At 28.7% G+C, this 13,887-nt stretch overlaps 1 protein-coding gene across 1 annotated transcript; it reads left to right on the forward strand.

Annotated features, from left to right (window-relative positions):
* Positions 1 to 9,751, forward strand: LOC107449297 (probable RNA-binding protein 18). Its single transcript, XM_016064796.3, has 5 exons — positions 1 to 280; positions 3,080 to 3,174; positions 4,437 to 4,650; positions 5,445 to 5,518; positions 7,727 to 9,751. Exons 1-5 carry the CDS (start codon positions 272 to 274, stop codon positions 7,905 to 7,907), a joined length of 573 nt encoding a protein of 190 aa, XP_015920282.2. The 5' UTR covers positions 1 to 271; the 3' UTR covers positions 7,908 to 9,751.
* The last annotated feature ends 4,136 nt before the right edge of the window (positions 9,752 to 13,887 follow it).

The following is a 13,887-nucleotide window of genomic DNA, read 5'->3' on the forward strand; positions in this document are numbered from 1 at the left end:
AACTTGGTAGATTTCTTTTCAACTAGGAGCAAGAATCGCACAAACATAGCCAAACGAAAACTGATTTATGAAACAAAATATATAAATAAAAATTGTATAAGGCAAAATTAGGAGCCAGTTTGTCTGAAAACATTATTTAAATGTTATAGATGTCATGATTATTATAATCGTTAGAATTAATTTTATTTAGAAGTCTCGACATTAAATTTAGCCATGTAATATTTCGATGATGTAGACAATGTAATAATATTCAAAAATCTCAGAATAAGCAATGTCCATTGTAAGATCCTTCTCTATAAATTTAGTTTTTATTATTTTTTTGAGAATTCATATTTATTCCATGAAAAAAATAGTTAACATTTGGGATTTGAGGAACTTTATTAGCTTAAAAAATGAAAGTAGCTTTATAAAAATTTTCTTCTTTAATTTTAGTAGCTAATGTTTTTCGATTGAGAAGTTATGTCTTAAACTTTTTGGAATTTGCTTTTAAATGAAAAAAAAAATGTTCCTATTCCTCGTATACTTCAACTTACTCTTTGTAGGTGATGATATCCATCTAAAATTTATTCCAACTGTAAATGAGTTAAATTTTTTTCTTTAAATGAAACAAACTATATATATTTTATTTAGGTTATTCTTACTTTTCTTTTATTGATTAATACGTATTACTCATAGGCTTCAATTTCCCTGTTAAATAAAAATTTCTATGCTTAAAACTAATTAAATTTCTCAGCTAAAAATATGCAAAAGCCAACTTAGTCAAAGGTGTTTAATTAAATTTTTTTGCGATTGAAAATAAAATGGTAACACTTTGAATATCTTAAGTTCAAGTCAAGCTTAAGTAAGCTATGAGAAGATTTCTTTATTGGTACCTACGCTTAAAGAGATGCCAATTTCTGCCTATAAAAGGCTTGTGGCATGCAAGGAGCTAAAATACGCATCTTAGAAAGAGACACAATTGAAAGCAGAGATGGGCATTCAGAATAATGAATAATTGTTCGAAATCTTTCTGAATAATGAATTCTATCATTATTCAGGATCATTCTATGTTTAAACTTTTCATTTAATAAACCAAACAATAGTAAACTGAACAATTCATTTACATATATCATTTAAGCATTGTTTTAAAATTATCCAATTACCTACAATTCCTATTACAATATAATCAAGCACACTTGAAATTATGATTACGTCTAATTGTGTTGTAATCATATTTATCACAATTACTCGAAATTAAGATTACCTGTTTTTGTTAGATTATGATAACTTGTAGTTATGATACCTCCTAATCTTACTTAATGATTACAAGCAGCCACTATGACTTGCAATCCCGAGGCTTGATTATTTGTAATTCTGATTATCTGTAATTACTTTTTATTGTGATTATAAATAGTGATAACTGCATGTAATAAGAAATGATAATTATTTGTTACTGTGATTACTTGTAATCATGGTCATTATAGTGTGTCTGTGGTAAGAACTCCTCTTGCCACAAAGTCTGAGGCCGTTTGCGGCTATGTATAAAAGAATAGGAGGATAGCTTCTCTTCATTCTAGAGCTAACACTATAGACTGAAGGAAAATATTTCCTTTCTCTCGCCGACTCGAGCCAAATCTGTCCTAAGCAGTGACCCCCCATCCCTACTTGAAATAGTTATACCTTGTTATCGTAGTCACCATCACAGGTCCAGATGAATGGTTAGGGGAGTTGCTTACAAAGCAATCACTATCTACTATGATTAATTACATTTGTATTCGATTACTGTAATCGATGCGCAATTTGCAATGAAAATGATGTAATGCTTGCATTTTTCATGAACTAACTTCATGACTAATAAATTTATTCTTCAATCATTATTCAAAAATTTGCATATGAATAATCATTCAGAATAAATTTATTCTTGTTAAATTTCGCCATGAATAAAATTTCCGTGAATGATGCCCATCACTGCTTGAAAGGTATTACCTATAGCCATCCCTGGCAAACCAGTATATATATATTTTTTAACTTTTGCAATTACCGAACCCATTTTTGAGCCCTTAGTGATAGTAGTTGTGCAAACAAGTACCAATATGAAAATATTTCCTGAATTTGAAACTATGTAAGCTAGCTATCTTTCTAAAAAGAATTCTTTGGACTGTAAAAGGAACAACTAGCATTAAGTAATATTTAAAAAAAGCTCCTGATTTGGACAGATCCTTCTAGCTGTAAATCATTTAAATCAAATATTAGTTCTCGGTTTGAACAAGAGTGGTAACTAAGAAAATATAGTCACTGGATTGGACTAAGAAAATAATTACTAGTCAGTATTCATTTTAAGTGGTAAGGTTAAATCTCACTATTAGATTTTTTTTTAAAGTAAAGTTTACTGAAGTGAATTTAAATAATAAAAAAATAAATAAGCTGAGAACATGTAATGTTGCTTTCAGGATATAAAAAAAAGCATACATGCAAGCAAAACGCAAACCATGAAATAAGAAACTAAAACAGCATACCATCCATTTATATTATTCGGTGGCGCTGATAATTATATTATTTTATGGTTATCGGAATCAAATTTTAGTACTCTCAGACAGCTAAAATTATACTTGGACCACTGTTAATTTCACACCCTGATTTTATAAAATTTTTTATAAACCCAAATAATAAAAATTTGGAGTAACATTCAAATTTTGAAAGCAAACTCTTTTTATTTTTACAAAATAGTAACTTTTTTAGTAAGTGATATTTTATTCTATTTTTGTATTTGGCATAGAGAGTACTGGCAAACGATGAGCGAAGCTAAGCTTATCTCTTATGAATGTTACTAATTTTTATCAATATAATTGCTGAAAAGGGTTGTTTCATTTGACAGCGAAGCCTTCAGAAAAAAAAACCCCTTAAAAATGCTTTATTTATTTTAAAAAAAATTTAACAGGAATTTACTTTTTATTCAAATAAGTAACTCTTATGTGGAGACTTAAATGTGAACGTAGTCTCGTATTATATTGTTTTTTTTTAAAATCTATGTTGCTGTTTTATTTCAATTATTTTGTTTAACAATGAATTAATTTTTAAATAGTATGATTGTGACTTTCAGGAAGCAAGTATTCCTTTACCATTGGACCCTTCACCTCCACCTGAAGCAGATGAAAAGAGACTTTGGATTGGAAACATTGACAGCCGTTTGACAGAGTATGAATGCTTTTCCTGGGATATTCCCATCAGAATGTTTATGTATCTGTTTCAAAATGGTAGATAAGGCATCAATCAGGGTGAAAAGACACCAATCAGGGAAAAAAGTAATAATTAATTAATAAATCACAAAATGAGGCAAACTCAAAGAGTAAAACTTGTAGCCCCTTCTGGGCTAACCTATTATAAGTTTTTTTGAAAAAAAATTATTATCAGTAAAAACCCAGAGAGTGACATATGGTGGTTTCAGTTGGAGGAACCAGCTCTAATGTAGAAACATCCCCATTTCTATATGGGTAGCTGTTCCTGACAACTAGAAATCATCTAAGTGCTAATGTTTAGTTTCTGTAATTGTATTAGATATTAGATAACAAATATTAGATAATTGATAGCATAATAATTGTATTAGATAATAGATAACAAATTCCCAGTTTACCACCCACAAATATAAGAAAAAGTTACAGGTGTGGAGTATACTTTTAGGGGGAACTGAAGGATAAATAAAGGGAAATTGAAAGGTACTTGATGATAAATTCGAAAAATATTCCAATGGTACTCCATGTAGTAGGGAAAGTAACAAAAACTTTTGGAAGCATCAAAATAATGTTGAATATTTTATTTAAGATTCTGCTAATCAACCAACAGTATTCTGAGATCTTAAAATACTTTTGTAAATGAAAACAAATTTAATCAAAATGTAAATTATAACAACTATAGTCAATGGTTTAGCTCATTTGGTACATTTATAAAATATTATTTTTCCTAATTATATGGTAATTCATAAAATCAGCTGCTTTATAAAATCAAAGACTGTGCGGAGGTGCAACAAGCCAAGGTTTTTTTTTTAAGCATTTCAGCAAAATTTTCTAGAAGTTCATGCTATTTAAATCCAGTTATGCTTGTAATAATGAAGTTTTTTTATCAATATACCAATAATTTTTTATATTGATAAACCAGTTTTCTCACTTAATTTGCTTCCTCGATTACCAAAATTGATTGTATGTATGAAATTATTTATTATTGGTGAATAAGTTAAATTTAAAAAAACATTGTATGAGTTTTTTATTCTTATGATTTTAAAGTCTAAAACTAAGTAAATACATTTTACTTGTGTGTATCTTACTTGGCAGTTTAAGCCATTAAAATCTTCTTCTTAATTCATCAAGACCTTTTATCCCTTGTATTTCTGTATATTTTATATATTGGTATTAATATTTTTATTTCAATTTAATTATTGCTAAGTAATATTGGTTTAACAAAAGGTACAACCTGCTGAAAATTGTGCAACAGTTTGGAAAAATTAAGAAGTTTGACTTTTTGTTTCACAAGTCTGGACACTTGAAGGGTCACCCTAGAGGATACTGTTTTGTGACCTATGACAGGAGAGAGGAAGCTGAAAAGGCCATGATAAATCTGAACGGAAAACTTTTTATGGGAAAAGAATTGGCTGTTAAGTGGGCCCACACAGCACCATCTGTAAGTGAATGCACATAATTATTATGTTCTGTAAATATAATTGTATTCTAAAGTTTCTATCAAGATAATTATGCAATTTTGAAATTGAAAATATTATTTTTTTATCGACAAAACTCTTTCTTTATTTGGTAAAATAATGCTTTTTTGTGAGAACTATGTTTTTTTTTAATTTTGTGCTGCCTATCTTTGACTAATCACTTCTTCTAAAGTAGAAAATGCTCAAAGATATGCACAGTGTGCACAATAAAACATGGACCACCATGAATAACTTATGGTCGAATAATTGGATCTTCACATTCTAGATCTTAATGGTTCGAGGGATTGACCTAAAATATCGTAATTAATTAGTGCTGATGCTATTTCAAGTTTCAAAATTAGACTTAAAAACGTACTTTCTCTAAATAATCATACTGTTTTTGCTATGAATTCGGATTTCTGACCCCTAATTGGAAATAGGGGCCAAAGTTAGGACCCCTTAATGTTAATTTTTTTTATTTTGCACACTGTACATTACAGAACAATTTTTGACATTATTAATGATATTAAAAACATTATTAGCGATTAAATAAAATCTTTTTTGCTTTGTCTGTTTGATTCCTTTGATCCATTATAACAACTCATATAGACCATGCTTAAATCTAAACATGTGACTATTTTCTTTAACCCATAGATGTCTGATTACTTCAAAATTTTAACTAGTATACATTTTTTTATATAAATAAGCATTATTTTATGATTTAAAATCTATAACCATACTTACGATTGAAATATCAAGTCATTTTTTTAAATTTTAGGATTCAGTTACTCAACAGAAATCCACCAAAACTATTTGTGACACACAACCTGATGAATCTAAGAAGTCTAAAAGGTTGGTATTTTTCTTTATAGGTAATTTCTAAAAACGTCAGACTAAATTTTCTTTAGAAACTTTAGTTTCCAAAATAAATAAAGTGATATTAATGCTTTTGTTATAAAATCTATACATTTATTTAGAAAATTATTATCACATTAAGAAAGGGATTGATTCTGGATTGAACTGGTGAATTATCAATATGCTGTTATTTTGAACTATTATTGCTATCAAAATTCTTCATCATCTCTTCATAGAGAGAATTAAAAACTAATTCAGGTCCTCAAAATTGAGGCATTAAGCCATTTTATATCTATTTGAATAAATGCTTAACCATTGTAAAATTATATAAATTTTTTAAATTAATATCATAAAATGAGAACTTGACGCTCTTTCACGTTCTTGGATTGATCTGCTTTTTCAAATTTAGGTTTGTCTATCATTAAAAATAACAAACTGTTATTTGTTAAAAATTTTATTTTAACTTTAGAACCAATTCATTTGAGTGAAGAACCAAATTGCTTTTAAACTCTTATCTTAAGTCATTAAATTTTTGTTCTTTTTTGTGTTTTTTTAAAGAAAATTCATAATTTGCCTTAGAATGTATCTCTTTCCCCTCTACGGAGTCTAGTACTAACATATCTAATTTGTGTTTGAAATCAGAGTTGATTTCAAGAAACTTATTAGTACGAAGCACCTCAATATTTAGTCTTGTTTCTTTTGAACTGCTGCTCATGCTTAAGATTTTCTTACTTGGTAAAAATTATTAATTATCAAAAAGCATTTCATCATTTAGTTCATTAAAATGATGGATGACACAATTCAGATTTTTGATTTTGGCCAACACACGTGCAATCTATACATAAACAGCACTATCTTGTCTAAAGATTTTGTTTCAATTTTTTCTCTCCCTTCATAATTCTATTGATGAAATTTTTTTCCTTCTATTTTCAATGAATACAAAATTCTCTATTTTCTATTTTCATACAAAAGTCAATTTTGAAATCAAAACTACAAGGTAATGAAAAGCAACTTTACCTGTCAGTTGTGTTCACTCAAAAGCGGATGTGCATCATTTTTAATGATTTTTTTTCAATTGAACCGCATCTAACATGCTTACTTTCTTGAAATTTGACACTTCATACTTGTTTTAGCTATGTTCCTTTCCTATTCATTTTTTTTTACTTAATTGTTCAGACATTCAGGGATGTTTTCTTACATTTATATGAAAGTTGACTAACTGGGCTCACTTCTTATAATTCTAACTAAGAATTGATTGTTGAGAAGTGTAGCATTGTTACAAACTTCTTTCAATGCTTAATAAACACAATCTGTTCAGTATCTGGAGCCCAAATAGCAGAAACCTTTGTATTGATTTGTAACAACATGGAAAAATTCTAACCTTTATCCACATGATTTCATATTTGCATATACCAATTCTTGTCTGCAGGGCTAATAGGATAAGGAGTACAAATTCTTTGTTAGCTTAGGTGGATATCTATCGAGCTTTCCATAATACATAGCTATCCAACTGCTTATTAATTGGCAAAAATAGCAAACTTCTTAATATTGCCATGCCAAGATTTTTCAAAACTACCACGTGGGATATTTATGAAATTATAAATGTTATATTAGTGAACACACAACAACTTATGAGGGGAGTGCTTTTCATTTATTTACTAAAATTTTTCCCCAACCTTATGAAAATTTGAAGTTTTAACATCCATTGTCCTCCTAGCTTTACTTTATCCTTTTGCTGATGAACTTAATTAGCATATGAATATTGATGTGACAGATTATTGAATATGTCAAAATTTAGTTTGTATATATTTTGATATAAAATTAACATATAATTGAAATAATTATTGTGTTTTTCAAATTTTTAATTAAAGAGAATGTTTATAATAAGGAATTTTTTTTATGTACATAATTTACAAGATTTAATGTATAGAAAATGTGAAATGGTTGACTTAAGAATAGTTTGTTTCCTAAAACACTTATTAATTTATAATTTTTAATACACTTATAAATTTAGATTTTAGAAATTTAAATTGCTAAAACAAATAAATAAAGTAAGAACTATGAATATTGTTTTAATTTACTTTGAAGTATACTTTAATCTAAACCTTTTTTTTTAACTTTTTAGAAAATGATTTATTGCAGTCTCATTTGAATCACAAACTGAAATTTAGATATTTGAGTGTTTAACAGTAAATATCCTTTCAGCTCTCTGCATCAGATAATGGCAATTGAAGCAAAATTAAAAGCTATGAAAGAACAGCGAGAGAGAGAACTTGAAATGTGTTTATCACCTGCAACTGTAACTGCAGACAATCCTTCCAAACAATCTCACAAAAAACACCACAATGTTCCGTACCACGTCGAAAAGAGACGCCACCGAAGATGATACGTTGCCACACAGTTAACTAAATTTTAACCCTTGTACATATATGTTTCTTAATAAATTGTATGTTTGAATGTTTATTCAACCTCCCCTATTTATATCTTTGGTGGAAAGCTGTGAAATTTCAAAGTACCCACCAATGTCACCCATTAATCTGGAACTATTTATGTTACATGTCTTTTAATAGTGTAGACTTTCAATTACAGTAGAGCCCCGATTATCCAAGTTCCCGCTTAAACCGAGCTATCAAATATTTCAAGAATTTTAATTTTTTTGTTCTAGTTTATATTTTATTTTTAAAACTACCACTGAAAAAAAAATTCTGAATTTTATCTTCCAAACACTCAGGGAAAGAAGCTGACAGATAACACGAGATTAAAGATGAAATGATTGTTAATATCGTCAATAATAAAATGAATCTAGTGAAGACACTGAAAATCAACATGTGAAAATCTCTCATACCGATGAACTAAAAGCGATCTAAAGTGCTGTTGAATATGTAGAGCAACCAGAAGTAGTGATGCCAGCCTTCTTGTCATCCCTAAAAAAATGTGAAACACTGCTGCATAAAAAAAAACATCAACATAGAAAAAAAACTAGGCAAGAATATACTGGGGCCTGAGATCTTTAAAAAAAAGAGAGAAAAAAAGTCGGTTGTTTCGCGTCTTTAAGTGAAGGAAGATTGTTGCCCTATTAGTTATTCCACTTCCATCTATTCCATCAAGATTAACGTTTGCCATTTGCTTTCGCTTTAGTTCAGTCCTCTGTTTTGTGAGAGAATGAAAAAAGTGTGTTATTTGCATTAGAATTTTAATGAAATTATATTTATCAAAAGAGAATAAATGACATTGAAGAAGAAACAATGAAGTATGTTTATGTGTATTTGATTATAAATAATTAATTGATTGATTTATTACAAATTTATATAATTGATATGAAGTAATTGATGTGTATATAATTGATGTGATTACAAACCCAACAAGTGATATAAAAGAGTACATAGAAAATACGACAATCGTGTTATTTTTAAAGTTTCAATTTTTATTTATGCGAATATTGTGTTTTTAATTTCTTTTAGTTCTATTTGAAACATTGCATTTTAAGTATTAATTTTTCTTTAAAAAAATGCGATTCTTAATCATTAGTACTAGACAGAACTCAATAATAGTCAAAATCAAAGAAGTTTTCTGAAAATATTGAGTTAAAGTTATACAAATTATGTGTAATATTTACTTAGTTTTAAATAAGATACATCTGTTCTAAATTCTTAGTTCCATAATATTTTTTCATATTGTAGATTTATAATTAGTTATTTCGTTGTTGTGTTGGACAGAGCTTTTAAATTAAAAATATTTTCACACCACAAAATAAATAATAATAATGATAATGAATGTTGGATAATGAATGTAATGAATCAAAATACAAGAAGAGTTGTAGTATTCATATTGTTTCGCATTTATAAAACTTTTTATTTAGAATGTGCTTCCAAATTCAGTTTCTTTTTCTTTATTACTTGCTTAAAAATTGCACACTAAAAATAATTAAAAGTTTTAAGAATATCTAAACTTCTTCAGTCATAGCCAGGCCTTTTTTCAGCCCCGTGTCTTCTTTTTATTTATATGTTATATAAAACTACTAAAATGTCATAATTAGTTTAACTAAATCTCAATTCCAAATGAGCTGTATTAATATGATAAACTGACGGGACTTTATTTTGTGACAGAGAACATTGAAAAGCAGCCTAATACATTGCTCCAAACTCTTTCAATTGTATTATAATTCAAATAAAATATTATGCATGTCATGAATTGGATTCAGATGGAAATTAAATTTTGATGAACTTCAAATGTCTCAAATCAAAATGTCTGTGTTTATTCAAAATTTATTTGTTGTTATCTTTATCAGTATGTATCTAAATTTATCTATAGCTTACAAGAATTTTTTTTTGACCAAGTAAATTGGATAATGAAAGTTGATTAGAAAATAGTTTAACTGTCAATCTATGTTTTTTTTTTTAAAACGACTCGACCTCTACTATTTCGAGAATAACAATCAACGTTATGTCATTTTATGTTCTCATTTGAAGCTCTGCATCATGCCCTATTTACAATAAGTTAGATACACACAATAAATGTAAACTTTTTTAAAATTTATTTTCATTAGAGCAGAATATATTATGACCTTATTACAACATTTACTATTCTAGTTTATAAAAAAATATATAGGATAAATTTCTATTAACGTGCATCAGGAACTAGGTTTATATTACGCTAATCGGAGTTCACATTCGGTCTTGACCTCTTAAAGCACAAGGTAAACCAGCACAAGGTTTTCCGGGAAAACTGCTAAAAATTTATTGAGTTTTTTTTTGTGACAGAAAACAAATGAGTGTAAGTAATTTTTTGTAATTTCAAAGTTGTGTGTGTGTGTGTGGGGGGGGGGGGGGTCAANGGGGGTGACTAGGAAGCAGGGCTTGGTGTAAAAGTTATAAAGAAAATTACTGTATAAACAAAGTTTAAACAATTTGATTACTGGTTTATTTTGAATTTCAAAATATTAAAATCAAATTAAATCAATATATCAATTAATAACTAATAAATCAATGTATCGAATAGCTAATCATGCACCACATGTTTTACACAAGAAAAATACTGCATAGTGGTGTCATATAAATTTAATTATAATCTAGCCTATCCATTTTTACTGAAACGGATCTCAGACGGGCATTAAAAATAAAATAACGTGAGGTACAAGATTGCCCGTGTGAGTGTGCAAATTTGCCGGTAACTTCCTCCTGTGTCAGACGCTGGCAAATGCCTTTAGAGATTAATGAAGACTTAACCCATGCTCTGAAGTTGGTTCTGTTCTAAAGCAACATTTTTATCAAATTGATTGTAATAAATGTTGATGTTTTACAGGGATTCAATCTGAGGGTGTGTCAAACCACAAAGCCATTTTATGTTTTTTTCTTTTCTTTTGAGACGTCCTAGATAATCTGTTGCTACAATAATCTTATCCAGGAATTAATCAAGAGTCTACTGTATTTACTACTAGTGCTGGGCAATATCAGAATTTTTGAAATCGCCATATATCGCGTTATAAAATATCGATATATCACTATATGTTCAGAAAATTAATTCACGTATATTTTACATTGGCAATGTTTTTTCAATATGAAAAAAAAATTTTTTTTTTCTAAAAAAATTTAATAATAATAATTTTAAAATTAACCGAGCAACTATGAATGTTTAATAATATATAATTTGAGAGAGGAGATTTTTGCTATACTAAATAAAATGGCTATTTTTCTTCACTAATTGAGAAATCTTAAATGTAGATCTCTAGATACATTATCTAAAATGAATATTCAATGATTGTTTATTGCATTATTGATATGAAACGACTGAAATAGGTGGTTGTTGACTTCCACCGGTGAATCTTGACGATCACATAGCCTCTTTGGTAAATGTCAGAAATATATATGTACTTGTTCTAGCTAAGTGCCACTGCCCGGTATACATTTGCGTGGTATGCCCTACATCAATGTTTTCTGAAGGTCAAGTGCCACTGCCTGGCATGCATTTAACCGGTACTCCGAACACTGATGCTTCTCCTACTCTATCTTCAGCAGGTATTAAAATATCGCATAATATCAACGAATAACTTAATATCAAACAGGATATAACAAATATTTCAAGCATTCACCATAGCGACTATGTGATTGTTGACATTCACCGGTGAAAGTCGACATTCTCTTGTTTTTTGTCATTCATGGTAACAGATGCATTACTGATTTAATGCTATAAAAATTCATTTTGATTAATTTGTTAAAAGACAGGAAAAATTATGTGATCGACATTTCTTTTTCGACAGCTCATTTTCTAAGATTCATCAGAAAACGACTAATAATTTCTTAGTTTCGTGGAACTTATATCCAATATATTTATAATACTTCCACCTGTCTAGAAAAAAAAAATGGCGTCAAGAAATGTAAAGATCAGTCGCCAGTGTCCTTCCTTGAACTGTGAAGAAAAAGATTTTCCTCTTTCTACTCTACAAAGTGAATTTTACTCATTGGGTCACGATATAGTTTGTATTAATCGAGTATCGGTATTTTTCGAGTGTCTATATTTATTGAGTATCGATATTTTTCGGTATTTATCGTTTGTCGATATTTTCAGATTTTTTTTATAATATAACCGTCATTGAACAGCTGAACCAGTTTTGGGTTTACGACTACTAATGTTCAACTCCGAAACCTTGTCATTTTGAACAGAAGACAAGGGAACTCCTGGATCAAGTATTGGGAGAAGTTTGCCTTCGCGGAGGACTTTTTGGACTCTAATCCATGATCCGTCTACCACTGAGCATATTTTACGCCAGCAATGTGGTCGGTGCGAGCCGATTGAGGAATTCATATCGACCAGCCATCTCTGGGATTCGAACCCAGTTGGAAGGCGAATGCTCTATCCCCTGAGCCACCACCTCTCAGATAATTATAGAGTAATTTTTACGAAAATTTGTGAGGCTATATTTTTAATATCGTTATCGCGATAATGAAAAATTATCGATATTTCAATATATATCGTCCTATATAATCTATTTATTACAATTTCTTATGGGCGAGTAATAAGTTTAAATAAATGTAAGAGACCCGAAGGCATTTGTTCATTTGACCTCTTTAAAAGTATTGTTTTTTGTGTCAATTGGTTTTTTTGAAAAATCTCTTAAGTATTGTATTAAATGCCTATATATTAGCAGTATTTTATTTGCCAAATGATGATTTTCTTCACTATCGAAGAAACCGTTCTGGAAGAGAAATAAGTTTCTTCCAACTCAAATGGAAGACATTCTTTTCTTTTTTATCCAAAAAGAAATATCAACTGTTAACACAGTTTTTTTTTAAACAGTCTACAGTTGCAATTTAGTTTAAATAATAGTATTAATTTATGAGCTACTTAATATAACATTTTCAAATAAGTAAACGAAAATTAAAAAGCAACAATAGGAAGAAAAAATAATTAATTTAATGAATTAGCTAAGAAAATTAAAATAACTGTAGTATTTCAATATTTTATGTAAAAGAGTGTAGCGAAACCTAATTTGATAACTTAAGAGCTGTTAGCATAATAATGAAATTTTCTTAATTTTACTTAATTAACAAATCCCATACTAAACATAGATATCAGTAAAAAACACATATTGAATTCACGATAACAAATAGCATCAATACTCAAACCAACTCTTAAATAATGTGACATACATATTTTAAAATCCTGTTTGAAGCTTAATAAAAATTAAATACATATATTCTGGTATATAATCTAATATTTTATAAACCCCCCAAATTTTAGATAAATCAAGGGATCAACCGGGCAGACTTATATATCGGGATACACGGAAGGTGTTTTATTTATTTATTTTTTTAATGAAAATGGGAAAAACTTTAAATTTCTGTAATCACAGTGAATTGAATTTGTTTAAATTTGGACTCTTCATATAATACTTATTGCTAAACAATTGTATTGGTAATTTTTAGTTTCTTCAATTTTGTCCAGTTTCGGAAGGAAATCGTTTTTTTCTGAATAAAATACTAACCCTGTTTAAAATTGATTTAACTAGTATTTTTTTTATTTTTTATGACCTAATAATATTTTTTTAAAAATTATTAAGTGGAAGACTATTTGGTTGTTTGTTGTGAATTGTATTTGGATCATAGTGAAGCCCCTTTGCATTTTATGAAATAAAAATATATTATATAATCTAGACTGTTTTTACCATTGTTTCAGTAATTATTTTTTCCCCCTGCAATAGTTACCATAGTTAAAAATACGAATGATTGTTGTAGTTCATTTATGTTGCATAATGGGCTGGGGGTGATGATCTGGGAAACATCACTGAGGTTGATCCAAATACATACCATTACAATTTTGATGCTCTCCATAGGAGATGGTTTCCCCGCTTCGGTAGCCCGACGATCTGT

Source organism: Parasteatoda tepidariorum, chromosome 5, assembly GCF_043381705.1.
Source record: "Parasteatoda tepidariorum isolate YZ-2023 chromosome 5, CAS_Ptep_4.0, whole genome shotgun sequence".
Taxonomy (NCBI): Eukaryota; Metazoa; Arthropoda; class Arachnida; order Araneae; family Theridiidae; genus Parasteatoda; species Parasteatoda tepidariorum.